The 18912-nt window shown below is 39.7% G+C and overlaps 2 protein-coding genes across 5 annotated transcripts in view; both read left to right on the top strand.

Moving 5' to 3' along the window:
- The window catches only part of herc3 (HECT and RLD domain containing E3 ubiquitin protein ligase 3), an 87172-nt gene that overhangs the window by 28463 nt on the left and 39797 nt on the right, over positions 1-18912 (top strand). The window contains exon 1 of one of the 4 annotated variants that reach the window (XM_042094123.1): positions 17741-17886. The exons of 1 other annotated variant lie outside the window; for it this stretch is intronic. The gene's annotated coding sequence lies outside the window, so the exon portion shown is untranslated. Of the gene's footprint in view, positions 1-17740; positions 17887-18228; positions 18253-18912 lie in introns of those variants that run through there. 2 more of the 4 variants (XM_042094126.1, XM_042094124.1) reach the window with 2 other exon arrangements.
- Positions 332-12146, top strand: LOC121710502 (probable E3 ubiquitin-protein ligase HERC3). Its single transcript, XM_042094132.1, has 25 exons — positions 332-421; positions 514-762; positions 978-1098; positions 1197-1273; positions 2086-2307; positions 2429-2520; positions 2618-2748; positions 2857-2984; positions 4006-4082; positions 4173-4288; positions 4404-4463; positions 4572-4677; positions 5040-5232; positions 7941-8065; positions 8208-8285; positions 8557-8622; positions 8716-8802; positions 8884-9018; positions 9101-9247; positions 9412-9578; positions 9655-9718; positions 9804-9862; positions 9990-10173; positions 10256-10355; positions 11681-12146. Exons 2-25 carry the CDS (start codon positions 549-551, stop codon positions 11893-11895), a joined length of 2964 nt encoding a protein of 987 aa, XP_041950066.1. The 5' UTR covers positions 332-421; positions 514-548; the 3' UTR covers positions 11896-12146.

The raw sequence follows: 18912 nt of genomic DNA, 5'->3' as shown, positions 1-18912 counted from the left end.
CCTCAACAAAGAATAAAAAGACATGACCCTCCCCTATTTTCCTCCGGTGGCCCCGTTTATAAATAATGAACGGTCCCTTAAATTAATATTTAGGCTAGCCTAAATCTGTATATTAGCCTACCATTTCACAAGCAATTTCTAGTAATTGAATGATTAAGGGCACATAAACAATGTGCATGTGAAACACAAAATAACACAGCCTGAGTCACGCTGGCATTAAGCCCAGAGCCATAGAAAAGGTTTTATCTACCGCTCCTCCTACGCACTGTACGGAGCCCGTTAAACAGATCTTCAGCGCACCAGCGCGGCGTTTAGTTTCGTTTGGTTTCATACTTGAAAATGACCAGCCAGTTTCATTTCCAAATTAGCCTAGCGGATAAGTTTCGCTTTCCGTCTCAACGTTACTTATCTCGTGTCAACACAGTCGTGTGCTCATGTGAACACTCGCAGCCGCCAGCAAGACTGCTCAGCATTTTTGACTAGGCTACAGTGCTTCTGATGTCATTACAGATGCCGATGATAGGCTAAACTACAGCTATTGATTTAAGATGTATTGTTGGGGTGAAGCTAAACTTCAAGAACTTAACATTCTTGCCAAGAAGGATATGTGTCATAACTTCGATGCTGTAGGCCTACAGAAAGCTGTCCTCACAAAAGCAATCAGGCACCTCTCTATTGGAGATGAAGTGACAGCAATCCTTTGGGAAAATGGATTTGCTTCAGTGGCAATAAGAAAGCAAAACGGATCAAGGTGGAAAAAAAGTAAGTGTATCTTAAAAAGTGTGGCAAAGTAGCCTTCGCTATTGGAAAGTGCTCTTATAATCAGTTGTCCATGGCGTCAAGCACGAAAAAAAAAATGACCCGCTATGAGCAGATGTCAGGCCTACTTGATCATAATATGAATGTATGCAATTATTGTTTTTAATTAAGAAAATGTAGCCTACCTCTATGTTAGTTTTCATTTTCCATTTCCGCAGTCAGTTTAACAAGGAATGGTAACATTGTGGCAGTTTGTGTCGGAGCAACACATGCTATTTTGCTTACTAAGAAGGGCGCACTACTTCACTGGAGTTCCTCTGACGTATCCAGCGTCCCAAAGTAAGTGTTGTCTGAGCAATAATTCTTTAGAACACGATTGTCTCTGTACTGGTCGAGCTCCGGACTCTGCCAATCTCACCTTTGGTTTCCATCTTCAGGTGTCTGGCGAACGTCCAAAACAGACAGGTTGTACAGATTGCTTGTGGGGACAATCACTCAGTAGCTCTTATCAAAGGTATCCATGTTTTAAAATTAAATTAAAATAATCTTTTATCAGCATCATTTATATGCATAATGGGATATTTGAAAAATAATGAGTGGTGAATAAGAGATGAGATGAGAACAAGATGTTTCCACCAATTGAATTGAAATAGAAATGGTAAAGATTTATAATGTTTTGTAGTTATTTGATATTTAGTGTAGTCATTATTCCATATCAGAACCCCTGAAGTATAATCCAAATGCAAGCATGAAACTTCAGTGTTACCTTTCATTTGAGACCAAGATTATGCTTCTACACAAAAGGGTTCATACAGTAAGCATTTGATTGTCAGTATGCATTTTGGATAACCAAAAGTACTATGGGCATTTTACAAAACGCATGAGCACCTTGGCAAATAATGGTCTAAAGTAGCCTAAGTAGTTTTCATTCTGTATTGATCTACCTTTGCTCACAGCTTCACAAGACATGATGCTAGGGCTCAGTTGTGTTTCTAAGTCATATCAAGTGACCTAGAGGGCTGAAATGTGGTCAGTTCAGAGATGTTTGTTATCCAGCAGAATGAGAAAAAAATATTCTAGCCTCTGATTGTTTTCCAAGAAACTGCAGTGTCTCAGCTTTCCAAAGAGGTCAGGCATTTGATTATAGGCCAAAGTATGTAGGAGCAATGACCTCCTAAGTAGATGATCTATCTATCTATCTATCTATCTATCTATCTATCTATCTATCTATCTGATGTGCAATGTCAGGGCATAAGTATAAGTATTTAACAAAAGTGAAGTTATATTGCTTGCTGAAGCCAGCACTGTGATGTGTTCTGCTTTCAGACGGGCAGGTCTTCACGTGGGGCCAGAACTCCAATGGTCAGCTGGGTCTGGGGAAGGGGGAGCCCAGCACCATGTCCCCCCAACCCCTCAAGTCTCTGGCGGGGATCCCCCTGTCTCAGATCAGTGCTGGAGGGGACCACACCTTTGCCCTGTCCCTCTCAGGGGCCGTGTTTGGCTGGGGCAAGAACAGCGCTGGGCAGCTGGGCCTAGGAGACCTTTCAGGTTTGTGCAGGCAAAGCAGAGATCATTCAGGTCTTTTCGCAAGTTGTTTGTAAAAGTTGCCTTTTGTAAGTTACATATTCACAAAGATTTTGTGATACAGTAAGGCACTTGTATGTCACAGATCGTCCAGAACCTGTTGATGTGAGTTGCTTAAGTCTCAAGAAGACCATCTTTATTTCATGTGGAGTGGAGCACACTGCCATCCTTGTAAAGGTTGTACAAAATATTTCCTGTGCCTATTAAGAGTGATTGTTGTTATTGTAGTGTATAGAGCATTTGGAGTTATTGATATTCTCTGTGACTCTTAAAGGATGGTGTAGTGTTTACATGTGGATCAGGACGTTATGGCCAGCTGGGGCACAACTCCTTCAGAGATGAACTGCGACCACGACTGGTGGCTGAACTCTGGGGCTCAAAGGTGTCTCAGATTGCCTGTGGGAGGTAACACTTCATGTGTATAATGTACTCAGAGCAATACATAAAAAAACAAAACTTTACAGTGAAATGTGGAAATCAGTGATGTATTTCGGTGCTGAATTCTTGTCTAAGGTATCACACACTGGCATTGGTTGAATCCCAAGGCACAATTTATGCATTTGGATGTGGAGAGCAAGGACAGCTCGGAAGTGGCCAGACAGACAATCAGGCTGTTCCCCTACCTGTTGATATACCACAAGGTAAAACATCTCTTCCACTTTGTTAACATTGTGGTGTCTATGCTTATAAAGTTTTATTCTTGGTTGTTTTAGGTAAATGTGCATAATTCTTGTATAGCTTGTCTTCTGTTGCTCACATTGCTCAATGGTTTGGCTGGGTACATATATTACTGAATACATTTGATGGACCAGGAATACATACTTTCTCTAAACAAAGTTTGGGAAGAGTCCACAGGAATGATCGACAGCTTTGCCAATTACTGCATTACCACCTTGCATGACTAAACCCACTTACCTGTCAGCATGTCACACTCTCAGATTCACAAGCCTCCCACCGCCACCCCTGTCTCCTCCATTCATTCACTAGTATAGTGTTTCCCAAAGTGTAGGCTGTGGCCCACTGGTGGGCAGTCAAGGTACTGCAGGTGGGCCTACATTATTATTTTTATTTGATGGGGTTGTTGTCATTGACAGACTGTATGTAACACCAAACTAAAGTGTGTTAATGGAGCGGTGGTTGTCAGGTGGACAAATCCAAATACAGTTGTTAATGTCTCAAGCAAATCATAAGACCACAGTGTACCAATAGCATACAGGACTTCTGTCAGAGTTGTGAATAAATATTTGGATGGGCTGCAGAAGATTTTCAGTATTGAAATTGGGCCTCAGTGTTAAGTTTGGGAACGTCTGCACTATTAGCTCAGCTCATGTATCCCTCATCCAGGAGGGTGTCAGCGGATATCACAAGCGCACGCTGTTAGTATGTCAGGACCATGGCCAGCTACCAATCCAAATATGCTTGAACTAATGAAATGAACTAGGCGAACGAATGCCAACTAAAAACAGTGAGCATTTTTTTTTTTTATGGTAAACCGTTGTAACACCAGACATACTTTTGTATTACTCTTAAATCAATGTTGTCAAAAGCCAAAAGGGGTCATTTATACACATACTGTATGCAAATTAAATTGTTCTGTGGAAGATGTGTTTTCTGAATTTTGGTAAATGCTATATGCATGTTTTTTTTATTGAACCCTGACAGAGCAAAACAGTGAAGGTGCCATTAAGAGAATTTTTGCAGGGGCTAACCAGTCTTTTGCTTTGAAAAAGTCTGGAGAGGTAGATCATCTGATATTATTTGTGTAAAACTGTATTATTAAAGTTTTTTCCTCATAATACTGTTTGAAGATTTGTTATGTTATTTTGTAGGATTGGGTTGCTAGCCATCCTAATTTTGATCAAATCAAGATGACATGGGAGTTAAACTTTGAGATAGCAGACAGATGGATTTCTAGCAACTCAAAGTCCTGGACAATGACAAAGAGGTAATAAATGATGGATCAATTCGTTTTTTGGTTTGAACGGTATGTGTTCACATTAGATAAACCTTCAAAATATTACTTCAAATCACACCTGCTTCTTCCTGCTCTATTCTTATAGGAACATCACAAAGATTCTCTCATCTGTGTCATGTGTCAATGGGAGTTTTCTTGAAAAAAGGTAGAGGTATTATATTATTATTATTATTATTATTATTATTATACTCATTACATTTTATAGCTCTTCTAACATACATCCTTTTAAGCTCTTCCTTTGTCTTGTGTGCAGCTCTGACAAACATTACTCTACATCAGAGTATCAGTGTGGTTTGGACTTGTCCATGGCTCGCCAGTTTTTTGAGAAGCTGTCACAGAGTGAGAAGGTTCTGAAAGAGGTAGCAATCAACTACTTTTTACCCAATTCATGACTTGCCTTCACAAATATTTATTGTGAAAGCTAATCTTAAAATGTGTTGTTATACTATTGAGTGTGTGTGTGTGCGAGAGAGAGTGTGTGTGTGTGTGTGTGTGTGTGTGTGTGTGTGTGTGTGTGTGTGTGTGTGTGTGGATGTGTGTGTGTGTGTGTGTGTGTGTGAGAGAGAGAGAGAGGTGGTAAAGGTAGATAGTGGGAACAAATGAGTGTATTTTTCACAGTCTTTTTGGTGTCAACACAACTGTCTGTCTCACCTGCAGTCCCTTAAGCAGTGTAAAGATAGAGTGTTGTCTACTATACTCCACTCGGCTGTGTCTGTTTCAGGTGGAGTCTGTGGTGCAGCAGCATCTGCTCCCATCTCTGAGCCCCAGCCCTGCTGGAGTGGAGGGCCTCAGAGTTTACCTCATCCTGCCAGAGCTGCTCAGGGTGCTGCTCAAACAGCACAGGGGGACAGACCTCACCGTCTTATTGGCCGAGGCCATTCTCAGGCTGCACCCTGATTCGCTGAGGATTCTTGGTAAGTTGCAACGGATGTTACCAACTTGAACCATTAACTAACAATATTGTCATTGATAATTTCACTGGTTGAGAAATAGCATTCTTAAATCCATATTCAACATGACATGGGACATCAGCTGTCTGACCACACACTTTTACCATTCAGTCAAAGACTGAAAGAATAAGTAATATCTATGTATATGGAAGTATTCATTATAGTCAGTGTTATGCATATGATACAGTGAAGCATTTCTGTCAAATACTGTATACTCTCTTTGGTCAGAAAAGTAATATACATTTGTGATAATACATACAATGATAAAACACAAGTAATGATATGGGGACACTCTATAAGCTATAATTTAAATTATGGGTACAGAGCACAGAGTCTTAAGTCTAACTTAAACTAATAAAAACTAAGCAAAATGTGTTTGCTAATTTAATACCACAAGCAAGATCTGAAGCAAAAACATTGGTGGGTCAGCACAATGCCCTCACACACTGCAAAAAGTGATATAATCTTATATTAAAGAGGAAATCCGGCCGATTTCTACCTGAATCTTGATCACTAGATGTCACCGAGTAGGCCTACTGTTGATAGGGGAAAAAACGGCCAAAATTGGTGCTAACAAACGAATTGCTGAAGCTAATGGCTAGCTCCCAGTTAGATACAGTACAATGCCAGTTTTGGGGGCATGTTCTAAAGAGTGCCTTTGTGCCTCTTGACAGACACAAAATGCAATTAAAACATGAACAGGGCGTTTTCAACTCATACATTGCGAAGTTTGTACTGTCACCTACAGGGTACGACGGCCGTGACGGATGTTAGCCGCTAATTGCTGTGGTGAACGGTTACGAGACAAGTAAATAATGATTCAATTGAATCTTAAATTCTAGGTTCTGCGCCTATCTCCCTACCCATTCATCTCGGTGGAATACTTCACGAACCCTTTGTTCAACACATGAGAAACCATATATCAAAATAAACAGCAGACCTTACCGAACACAAAGGTGTAAAGCAGTCCCCTGTACAGTAAGCCATTCCAGAGTAATCCGGTTTTGAATTTGCTGCAAATTTCGCCATGCATGTCTCCATATTTGGGCTTTAAGTTTCACAATGTGTTAATTTTTCTACATGATTTTATAACAGGCCAAATACAAAACAAAAAACAAATATCGCCTAGATATCGGTAAATATTAAAATCAGAGAGATATAGCCTACAGCTGACTAAGAGTTTGTGAAAGTAGCCTTAATGATCACAAAATGCTAAGCATGCATCTAGGCTATTTAAGTTTCTTAAAGCTGAGCTGTGCTTAAATTGTTCAATACATGATTTCATAACAGGCCAAATATAAAATAAATGTTAAATATAGCCTAGATATCTGTAAATATTAGATGATCAGATGATTTACAGTTCTTTGTAATATGTCATGTTTCATGTTTTTGTAATGTTTTGTAAGGTTGTGATGCAGGTCTACTGCTGTAAATAGGCTAAATACAACTTTGATCATTTTTATAGCCTGTATAGTTAACTTTGACCTTGGTGCCCTGACATGTGGCCTTTGTGCCCCCCACCAAATATGCCCAACTGAAGGTCAAGTGGCCTTGCCCCTAAAATGGTGAAATTCCAAGCCTGGTCACCTACCTCTTTTTCCATCAAAAAAAGGTAATTGAGCACTGCAGTGGTTATGACCATATTAGTGACTACTGTATGTAACTACATGGAAACGGTCCAAATGATGCCTGTGGCTTGCACAGTAATAGCGTTAAGGCTTACTCTAGTCCCATGCTGAAGTCCCGTGGGAATTCAGTTGTTGCAGGAAATGGTAAACAGTAGTGTGCAGATCGGAGTGTAGTGTCTGAAGAGTGAAGATCGGAGGTGTTCACAAGGGAAGAAGCTTGGAGTAACGTTTACCGATTCAATGGAAAACACAGTATACAGATGAAGAACTAGCCTCACAAGAGTTGGAAAGAACGAGACAGACAGAGGGACAAAAGGCTGCTCCAAGAACACAGAGTTCGGGCAACTGGTGGTGTTTGTGTGGGTGCTGTGACCCAATGCCTTCAGTAATGTTACTGTGCAAGCCGCAGGCATCATTTGGACCGTTTCCATGTAGTTACATAGTCACTGATATGCTCATAACCACTTCAGTGCTCAATTAGCTTTTTTTGAAGGGAACATGCCCCCAAAACTGGCATTGTAGCTAACTGGGAGCTCTGACCATTAGCTGAAGCAATTCCAGTTTGCTAGCACCGATTTTGGTCGTGGTTTTCCCTATCAACAGTACTCGGTGACATCTAGCGATCCTTTCTCCTTTAAGATAAAAAATCTAGTTAGTATTGTTTTTAGTATAAGGATACTTACTTTGAGAAATAAGTCAAAATAGACTAAGAATGGATTAAGAAAATGTTTCTTAAGATTTAAGACAAATTGTAGACAAATTTAAGTGACAAATTTAAATTACAAATTTAAGACAATTTAAATTAAGGTTAATTTTCTTAATCCATTGGCACTGAGCAGGATCCTACAGTACTGTAAGTGCAAATATCAGTGGGTCAGCTCATATCTCCCACATGCAACACAATAACTTTAGTTCATGCACAAGACATGTTGCTCTTTGCCTGACTTTACTCTTTGCCCAGCATTGAAATTATAGTATTATAACTTAGTCATTGGTAAGCCCATGAATATAGACATATAATTATAACATTAAACATTTCCACAGAGAGATACTGGTCAAGAATTGGGTATTCCTTCTTCAGAACTGTGGTCAAGAACTTCCACTCTGTATCCAAAAACTCTTCGCAATCATCGAAAAAAGTTGCGGAGATGCTACAGAAGCTGTATGCAGTAAGCATCTTCAGACTGAATTAAAGATATATGTTCTGTGCTTTTGAAAAACTCTCTTTTACCATATTGTCATCTGTCTCCATCTTGTCAAACACACTCATGTTTGTAACAGATGTCGCTTCTTGTTGTCCTTCTTCTGCAGGTTAACAGCCTAAGACACAGCAGGCTGAATGACAGTCATTTTCACATTAAGGAGATTAACAACTTCCTTTTTGAATTAGTAAGTGTTAAAACAAATAGCCCCTACATAATAGGGCATACAATATAAGTTTAAACATTAGAATACCGTATTTTCCGGACTATAAGTCACACTTTTTTTCATAGTTTGGCTGGTCCTGCGACTCAGGTGCAACATATTTCTGTATAGGTTTTTTTCGTCTTCATGACACATTTTTTGACTGGTGCGACTTACACTCCGGTGCGACTTATAGTCCGGAAAATACGGTACTTGGATGGAAACTATGAAATTAATACCATGTGTTATTTTTAAGGAATTGATGGCCCGTCAGGAATATTTCAATATTTTCTTTTGGGGAGAATCTTCAAAGTTTTACACGGTACACATTTTAAAAGTTTTATCTAAAGATTAGCTTAACTTTATCTCAACCAGTTTATAAATCCTTAGTTTAATGATTTTTTGCCATTTTTAGGAAGTAATCCAGTATTTAACAGCATTCCCTTGCATTTTTGACATGGAGGCAAAGCAGAAGGTGTTCCAACTTAATGTAACGTCTAATGTGAGTGTAGGCTTTTAATTTGATTATTTCTATTATGTTGTATGATGGCCTGTTGATAAATAATACTCTATTTTGTATCAGTCTGTCCAGGACAGACTTACCGGTATCATACCACAGACAAATCATAACACCCTACGTGTACAGAGACAAACTTTACTGAAGGACACATTTGAGTATCTGCAAAGGAACATCCATGACTTTCACATGCCTCTGAAGGTCTGTGTTAAGAATGATCAATTTGATGTTGCCACGTTCATTCATAAGTTAATTATTTAATTAGCTTAATTATGTCTATTAGGTGAAATTCGTGGAAGAAAATGGCATTGATGACGGTGGTATATCCCAGGAATTCTTTAGACTCTTGAGCAAAGCTCTCATCTCAGAGGATTGCAATCTGCTGCTGGAGATCTTTGAGGAATCGGAACTTGTGTGGTTCATGTCTGATGTGAGATCTCATTATTTCAAAAACTGTATAGTTTCAAATAACTAACACAATTCATTCATTACACAGATACAGATAGATAGATAGATAGATAGATTGATACATGTAAAGGTATATAACTGTATAAAGTATACAAATATATATTACATATTGTTCATATCTTACAGGAGTGCAAATCTGTTGATGTATACATGGATATAGGCACCATCTTTGGCATGGCATTGTACAACCAGTGTCTGGTGAACATCCCTTTTCCCTCAGCACTGTTTAAAAAGCTTCTGGGTGAGAGGCCAACACTAAGAGACTTGGAGGAACTGTCACCCTGTCAGGCCAGGTATGTTTTCATGTTCTGTGAGATAAACTATGTTGTGTGTTTCTCTTGTAGCTTATCTTGTTATGGATCACTTTAGGTGTTTGAAAGCATTACTGGATTATGAGGATGAAGAACTAGAGCTGTTGGAGCAAGATTTCAGAGTAAGTATTTCTGTAAGAACTTCACTACATGAACCACATTTGAATTTTCATGCCAGTCATTGATTCTTAAATTGATTGATTTTAGGTGAAAGGCCAGGATCTCATTCCAAATGGGGGAGAAGTTTTTGTGACAAAAGGCAACAGGTTACATACCCTTTTTGTGTGCCCTCACGTTAAAATGAACATCTGATTCTCATTAACAGAACAACTGGGATGCATTGAAATGGTGGATTTGCACAGCTCTAATAGACTATTCATTTTTTATCATCAGGAAAAAATTTGTTGATCTGTATGTGGACTTTGTTTTTAACAAATCCATGGCACGGCAGTTTGAGGCCTTTGCAGAAGGGTTTGGTAGGGCCTGTCCTGAGCAGACATGGAGGATGTTCTCTCCTGATGAGCTGAGGATGCTTATCTGTGGAGAGGCAAAGTATGAGTGGGAGGATCTCAGGAAGGTAAAATGGCATTACATTCCAATTGTAACAACAGGAAATGTATATAATTTGTGTGATGATATTAATGTATTTTGATTTGCAGGTGGCTAAGTATGAGAGATGTGAGAGTTCTGATTTGTTGATTCTGAATTTCTGGAGAGTTCTGTTTGAGCTGTCAAAAGAAGACCAGCTGAAGTTTTTGTGTAAGTGTCATTTGTTATAATTATAGTTTTTTTTTATGGTAAATCAATACATTTTTATCCTTGTTTTGTTGAGATACTGCCCTTGGAAATTATGTTAGTGCATAACATCCTTTGAAACATACACTACCCTCTCCATGTCCATGTTTTTTGAGTACTGACTGCCCACTACTGCTTACTACTGTTTTACTACTGTTTTGCTATTGTACACAGCCTAATGTTTTCACTACTGTTTTACTGCTACACTGTTTTTCATGCTATACTAGCACACATGATCAATGGCTGCGGTCAGGCTTCTGATACAATACTGAATGAATGAATGGCTATAACCCTATTACCTCAACCTGTTCTTGCACTGAAATAGTTTTTTTATTTTACCTTGTCTACATTACACTTGCTCTCCTATTTGTCTATATTATTTATGCTGGTCTCTAGACCTTACTCTTGCACTGTTGCACTGTTGGACTAATGTTGGACTACTTTTTGCACCTTCACCATGACACTTACTCCCTTTAGCACCTCACCAGTCCTGGCCCTGTCACTACAAGCGTCTTATGCTTGATCACCCTCAAGCACATTGATTTAACTTATATAGTGTATTTAGTATTTAGTTTTGTTAGTTTTCTTATCTGTCTTATCTTCTACTGTCTTTATTGTACAGTGGAGTTTAGTTATATGTTTATACTTATACTTATGTTTACCATTTCTGCTGTAAGTGCATGTTGGGTGTTATGTCTGTATGCTACTGAGACCCTTGAATTTCCCCTTGAGGATCAATAAAGTATCTATCTATCTATCTATCTATCTATCTATATTGCCAAAAGTATTGGGTCACCTGCCTTGACTCGCATATGAACTTAAGTGACATCCCATTCTTAATCCATGACGTCGGTCCACCCTTTGCAGCTATAACAGCTTCAACTCTTCTGGGAAGGCTTTCTACAAGGTTTAGAAGTGTGTTTATGTGCATTTTTGACCAGATGGGCTTGGCCCCTTGGTTCCAGTGAAACTCTGAATGTGCACAAAGCAAGGTCCATAAAGACATGGATGACAGAGTTTGGTGTGGATGAACTTGACTGGCCTAAACTGGGTCAAAAATTCCCATAAACACACTCCTAAACCTTGTGGAAAGCCTTCTCAAAAGAGTTGAAGCTGTTATAGCTGACAAGGGTGGACCGACGTCATATTAAACCCTATGGATTAAGAATGGGATGTCACTTAAGTTCATATGCGAGTCAAGGCAGGTGACCCAATACTTTTGGCAATATAGTGTATCTGAAACCAGCCTTTTCATTCACTAAGAACTTTTCTTATATCTTTTATGTCAGCCTTCATCTATGGAACTGACAGGATACCCATTGGAGGGCTGGCCAAACGAGACATGAGAATTGTGAGACTAAACATGGACAATCCTGACGAATATTTCCCCCTGGCCAATGCCTGTTATGGTGTCTTACAACTTCCCAATTACAGCAGCGTTGACATATTACGGGACAAGCTTACTCATGCTATTAACTACTGTGATGTCTTTGGAATGACTTAGCTCCAAATGTTCCTGCTGTGCAGTTTTACTTTTTTTCGCTGACTGAATGAAGATATATACATACACCCAGTAGGACAAATCTTCTGATAAAAGGAACACATATTTTCCCTAATGAATGTACACAATGTTTTGAGCTTTTGAGGACAATTTTGGTGAAGTGTTTCAGGGCAAATATAGCTAATAAATATTTTACATGAATGTCAACACCAAGCATTTATAAATGTATTGTAAATAAATCAAATACTTTTGTACAGGGTTGTCCTGACCTATAAATGACCTTATAGCCTAGTTAATATCTGATAACTATGATAGGCCAACTATTGCAATATTATATTATCTTCTGGCTTTAGTATTAATTGGAAAGACGTGCATAAAGAGATGAATGATAGGAAGATACAGATAGATAGATAGATAGATAGATACTTACAAGGATACAAGGAAGTTTATTGTCACATGCATATAGTTACTGGAAGTAAGAAATGCAGTGAAATTATGTCTGGTGTCAGCCTATTTGGGGGGGGGGGGGGTAAAAAGTGCAGTAGAAGAGGGGTTTAGTAGATTAAGTGGCAAGGGCTGCATAAAAAAGGTGGGGGAGGATTGGGATTGGGTGGGGGGCACCAACAAGGAGCACCCAAGAGCAACAGGGGCAAGGAAAAACTCCCCTACCAAGGAAGAAACCTTGGGCAGATCCACGGCTCAAGGGGCTAACCCAACTGCCAGGGGTCTTGGTGTGTGTGTTGGGGGGATGACAGGGGAGATGGGATAGTGTGCTGTGTATGTAGGGAGAGGGCAGTGTGCAATATGTGTGTTGGGGAAGCTTCCTCATGAGACAATGTGCTGTGTATTGGGGGGGGGGGGGGGGGGGCAGTGTGCTGTAAGTATGTTGGGGATGTGTGTTGGAGAAGCTTCCTGATGAAATAATGTGCTGTGTATGTAGGGGGGCGGGGGGCAGGGACTTACTATTGCAAGCAGAGTACTTTATTGATCCCCAAGGGGCAATTCTACTCCTACTGAGGAAGTACTAATATAACAGCTTGGAATGGAAACAGCACTCAGCAAGACTGTAAAGCCCTAAAGAGTTAGATCAGCTGAACGTACCACCAGGAGTGCACTATACCAACCTAGAGGAAATATACATCAGGAGAGTAAAGTCCAGAGTAAAGAAAATCACCAGAGATCCCAGTCACCCCAACAACTGCCTCTTCTCTGTCCAATGCTCTGGGAAACGTTATCGCTGTCTGAGGGCCAACACAAAGAGAATGCAGAAAAGTTTTTATCCCAAAGCTATCCGGATACTGAATGAGGATTGTAGCAGGAGCACAAGCATGTTGGAAGCACTTTAGCACTTTACTTTTCTATTTATTTACACAGCCATGGAGACAGTGGACAAGGCATTTCACTACATATACTCTATAATGTATAATTGTGTGTGACTAATACATTTGAATTGAATTGAATTAATGTCCTGCTTATGATTTCACATAGGATGGCAGAATGTCCCATTCTTACCATAAAGTGATGTTAATTTAGGCTATTTACCGATAGAGCCTATCATAATTTAACACTGTTGCTTGTGATTGGTTTATTCAAATTCACTTCACCAGAGGGTGCTCGCCCATTTCAGAGTCCCTGCCTTGACATAGATTTTCCCGAAATTCCCATATCGCCAGAGACATTTAATACACCTGAACGGGAGAAAAGCCTTTATGACATGAAGACATCGTTGCCAAACTCGGACCCCTATAAGTCTTAATTTGCTGGCCAAACACTGAGCCTCATTCACCAATATCTTCCTAAGAATTGTCTTAACTGTGTTCTTAAGAAGGTCCTACGAAAACTCTTAGGCAGATTCACAAAGGTGTTGTTAAACCTCAGAATCGTTTGCAGTTTTGTTCTTATCATGCTGAATCCCATTTCTTCTTCAAATTGACAGGGCGTGCCAATTGTTCTTAATTAGCATAGGTAAACACCCTGTCATTCCCCACAAAAGGGCATGAAAATGCAGGGCAGCATGCACACTCAGGCAGAGGCTTTCATTTGTACCGTATATTATAAACTACATGAGCAAGACAATTTGATTACCGTAGGCTATATGACACATGCTTTGAAGTGAAAGCACTGCTGCAGGAATTGAACAGTAAATAAGTTGTTATATTTAGTACCTAGTAAAAAAAGTGAAAAAGTGTTATGTGTTGTGTTAATTATTTATTGTAAAATACATTAATGCTTTGTAAGTGGAATTTATTTTATTAAAAATAATTATAATATTTTTATTAAAAACTATCTTAAATGATAAAATATATAGCTGTCATTTAAATTCTATTATATTTTACACCTGCAGATATGATGAAAATATGAAAATAAATCAGTAATAACCATTTATTTTGCACAAACAAGTCAGTTCTCAAATGTGCATAAGAGTGCTCTTGAGTGTTCATAGATTTTGTTCAAAGATCCTTAGTGTTTTTCATTTAAAGGTTTGACTTCATGCTTATTCAGTAGCATTTAATGCTCTCCCCAATCCCAGACGTTCACATTGCATGTTTGTTTGTAATGGATGCAAAACAGCCTATAATGCTAAATGTCTATGGGGGGACGATTGAAACACCTGTCAATGCACACGTATCTGTGTTCATACTATATTTTATGCAGGTGAGACATGAAAAAGCAGTTTTAGAAAGATGCAAATATATTTGGGGCTATCAGGTAGGGGGTTGAGTTTTGCCATGTTAACCTATGGAGACTGACGGCCTGTGGGTCATGAAGGGCACTTATTTGGATGTGTGGTGGCTTTAACCACATAAAAACAGAGTGAAATAACATTTTGTACTATAGAAACATTATATAATTCGAAACATGCATTATTCTAGCTATATAATGGCATAGTGCATGCTATTTCCATAACCACGAAATACGCGCATCACCATGACGGCAATGAGTTGCTAACAGACATGAACCAAGACATATAGCCCAGCAGCAATCTATCTAAAATAACACATACTTGAAGTACCATGGTATGTTGTCAAATATTGAAGTTGTGGGAAGTTTACGTAATTTAAGCTGTATGTTTCATTCGTCCCCCATGCTGTTTCACTAGTCCCAGCCAGGAGGGACGAATGAAACAAAATGCACGTCCGACTTCTCCTTAAATAACTCTTGAACGGTTTTGTTCAGAGCTGTAAATGCAACTGTATTTGACAGAGGACAGATGTAGGTTGCTAGTGACAAAATATTAACTTTCAGTGTTTTACGATGTCTTTTTACGTTTAATTGAAAAGTGTTTCATTTGTCCCGGTTCTTCCCTAGCCTACCATCCAGCAGCCTACACCTAAGGACAATATCAGAGGCAGTATGAAAGTAGGCTATATCTGAATGTGTAATGGTATGTGTGACATAATTTGTCTGTTACCTGACAGTTGTGGAGGCTAGCCTACATGATGAATCTTATAATGGCCAAATGTCCTATCTTTCTATTCAACACTTCAACAAATATTCATAATATTGATGTGTTTCCACTTGTAGGCCCTAGGCCTAGCCTGTTTGACGTGCTGGAATAAAATAGTGCTATTGTAGTAGCCTAGGCCTATATTTCCTTTTGACAAACAAAATCAACTAGCCTACAGGTAGCATATTGTAGGCCTATCTGCAATATATCAGTCTATATTGCATATAATGTAGCCTACACATAACAAAGTAGGCCTACATTATAATAGCCTATTCATTTAATAATTGACCATTTTTATCAGAGCTTCCCCTATTCCAAAGAGCAGCATCCGCCACTGTCAAATGTTAACAAATAATGTTTAGCCTAGATATCTCCATTTTTAGAAAAGTTTCAGTGTTCCTGTGGATATCTTTAATTTCCAGTCTGACTAGTTTTGACTAGATGTAGGAGAAACTACAGACCTGTCGCTCTTACATCACATGTGATGAAGACAATGGAGCGATTGGTCTTAGGTATGCTCAGACCCCAGGTACGCCATGCACTAGACCCGTTACAGTTTGCATACCAGGAGAAAGTGGGCGTGGACGATGCCATCACTTATCTTCTACACAGGACACATTCCCACCTGGACAAGGGGAAAAGTGCTGTGAGAATCATGTTCTTTGATTTCTCAAGTGCTTTTAACACCATCCAGCCCCTCAGATTGGGAGACAAGCTCTTGCAGATGGGTGTGGACGCTCACCTGGTAACCTGGATTACAGATTACCTGACCGAGCGACCACAGTTCGTCAGACTGAAGAACTGTCTCTCTGACACTGTGATCTGCAGCACCGGAGCACCACAGGGAACTGTGCTCTCTCCAGTCCTGTTCACCCTGTACACATCTGACTTCTGCTACAACACCGAGTCATGCCACATGCAGAAGTTTTCTGATGATACTGCAATTGTGGGGTGTATCAGGAACGGGCAGGAGGAGGAGTACAGGAGCACCACACCTGGTGGAGGACTTTGTGCAATGGTGCAAACTCAATCATCTTCAACTTAACACTTCAAAGACCAAGGAGATGGTGGTGGATTTCCGCAGGTCTAAGCCCACTCTGCTACCAGTCCACATTGATGGGGTCAATGTGGAGGTGGTTAGCACCTACAAGTCTCTGGGTCTCCACCTGGACAATAAACTGGGCTGGTCAGCCAACACTGATGCACTCTACAAGAAAGGGCAGAGCAGGCTGTACTTCCTGAGGAGGCTGCGGTCCTTCAATGTGTGCAGTAAGCTCCTCAGGATGTTCTACCAGTCTGTTGTTGCCAGCGTCCTCTTCTATGCAGTAGTATGTTGGGGAGGAAGCACAAGGAAGAAGGATGCGGGGCGAATTGACAGGCTGGTAAGGAAAGCTTGCTCTGTAGTGGGAGCTGAACTGGAGTGCATCACTTCACAAACTGATCAACATTTTGGACAATGAGTGTCACCCACTTCACAGCACTATTGTTAAGCAGAAGAGCCTGATCAGCTGGAGACTTCGCTCACTGCCTTGCACAACTGACAGACTGAGAAAGTCATTTGTCCCCAGGGCCATTGAACTGTTCAATGCCTCACTTAAGGGAAGAGGAGAGATAGAATTCTCTGCATAGTCTGTCTGCCTCTTCACCCCCTCCATGTTTGGATACTGTCCACTAGCCACTTTTACCACTGTCTTTATGCCTCACTGTTTGCGTGCTATATTAGCACATTAGCACATATGCATAACCCCCCCCCCCCCCCCATGCCACAGCCGAACTATGGCCACACTTATACATTTTCTTTAAATAGTTAAATATATAGATATATAGACTTTACTTTACTTTATTTCTGCATTGTTGCACTGTTGGACTTACTCATTTGCACTATCACCATGACCACTATCACCATTGCACTACCACCATGACACTCATTCACACAGAGCACCTTAGAGCACCTTACCATACCTTATGCACAGAGAATCACAGGCTCAGTCCCTGCCTCAGTCATTGCAAGCGCCTCTGATTGATTAATCACCACTATGTGGATACTGTTTTTAGAATTGATTTAGATTAATGTTAGTTAGTATAATTTGTTTTTTAGTATATTTAGCATATTCTTTATCTTCTACTGTCCTTATTGCTTAGTTGTGTTTTTATATTATATACTTTAATTACTCTTTCTGCTGTTAAAGAATGTTTGTGTTGTCTGTATGCTGCTGAGACCTTGAATTTCCCCTGGGGATCAATAAAGTATCTATCTATCTATCTTATGTTATGTAAAAGATAAGAGTGTGATGCGATTAAAAGTTAAGGCTTCCCATAAAAGAAAAGCAGTGGATGGAACTGCAGTAGGATGGAATCAAAGTAGCCTACTCTTTGATGGAACTAGCAGACGGTTGATATAGAATATTTGGTAGCACCAGATAGCACTGCCCTCACGTTGACAGATCGATCACGTGGCAGGTGACGCTAGGCAGTTATCTGAATCATAACTTCCTTGTTATTGCCAAAACGTTTGAACCTAGCAGTCGAGGAATGTGTCAACACAGGTAGCTAACATGTTAAATTATACCTATATTTCTTGCGCCTTGCCTCTCTAACTGCTTAATAATCTGACATCGAGATAGCAGGACTTGTTTTGCTACTACCAGGATCTGAACCTCCAAGTGACACGGACTGTTTAGCTAGCAGGCATTTTTCGAGTTTGTGTGGTATTGTTAACGTTAACGTTAAGAAAATGGGCTGGCATAACTATGTTAAGTAATCAGTAGTACAATAGCCTCCATGGTTTCAAAAATAACGGTTCTGTCAGTCCGGTTGTGTTTGCATTATCAAATGTATGCTAACGTTACAATGGTAACTTAATGCATCTGCAGTGATTGTCTGACATCTTCCATCTGACGTTAGCTGGCTAGGTTGGTATTTCATGTCAGAAATTCGTCAGTTTCTCATGTGGTCATAACCACTGAGTGTATGAATATCGTAGAAGGTTGAATTTACCATTGTTTAACATGAGTTAACATTACTTGCTAACTTGGATAACTTAGATATCAATAGCTTTGATAAGTTAGCTAGCGATAGCTATCCTAATAGCTGGTTTGTTGGCTTTATGGTCGAAGTGAGTGGTAACTGACTGCTATCCAAAAACGTCATCTGTTAACATTTGTGCGACTGACTTAACCACTGAATTTTCAGTAAACGTTAACGTTATGTTCATTGCGAATGAATTAAATCAAGCTAGCCAGCTAGTTACCGACGAAGCGATTTAGTTGCTGTTACGTAATTTGACATGCAAATCCACCAACTACAGTACGCTAGCTTTCGTTAGTCTGATATTATCAGACAGACACTAACGTTAAGGACTGATGCTAGTGGTGCATACTCAACGCGACGTCTTTGAGTTTATCTTGCTTGATAAAACATTTCTATTCAACCCCGTCAAAAGTATTCCTCCCTGAATATGAGATAGCATGACTTCAATACATTTGGCACCAACGTTACAATGATCGCACTGACGTTAGCTGTTTGATTCCGAGTGATGCAGGATGTGCTAATTTAGCCAATATAGGAAATGT

Source organism: Alosa sapidissima, chromosome 1 (genome assembly GCF_018492685.1).
Source record: "Alosa sapidissima isolate fAloSap1 chromosome 1, fAloSap1.pri, whole genome shotgun sequence".
Lineage (NCBI taxonomy): Eukaryota > Metazoa > Chordata > Actinopteri > Clupeiformes > Clupeidae > Alosa > Alosa sapidissima.
The sequence above is the reverse complement of the archived record's forward strand: the minus strand, read 5'-3'. Positions and strand labels throughout refer to the sequence as shown.

Coding starts and splice junctions, on each gene's coding strand:
- LOC121710502 (XM_042094132.1), top strand. CDS start 549: ATGTATTGTTGGGGTGAAGCTAAACTTCAAGAACTTAACATTCTTGCC. Junction 4,678..5,039: donor GTGAGAAGGTTCTGAAAGAG/GTAGCAATCAAC, acceptor TGTCTGTTTCAG/GTGGAGTCTGTGGTGCAGCA. Junction 9,719..9,803: donor TGTTGGAGCAAGATTTCAGA/GTAAGTATTTCT, acceptor GATTGATTTTAG/GTGAAAGGCCAGGATCTCAT.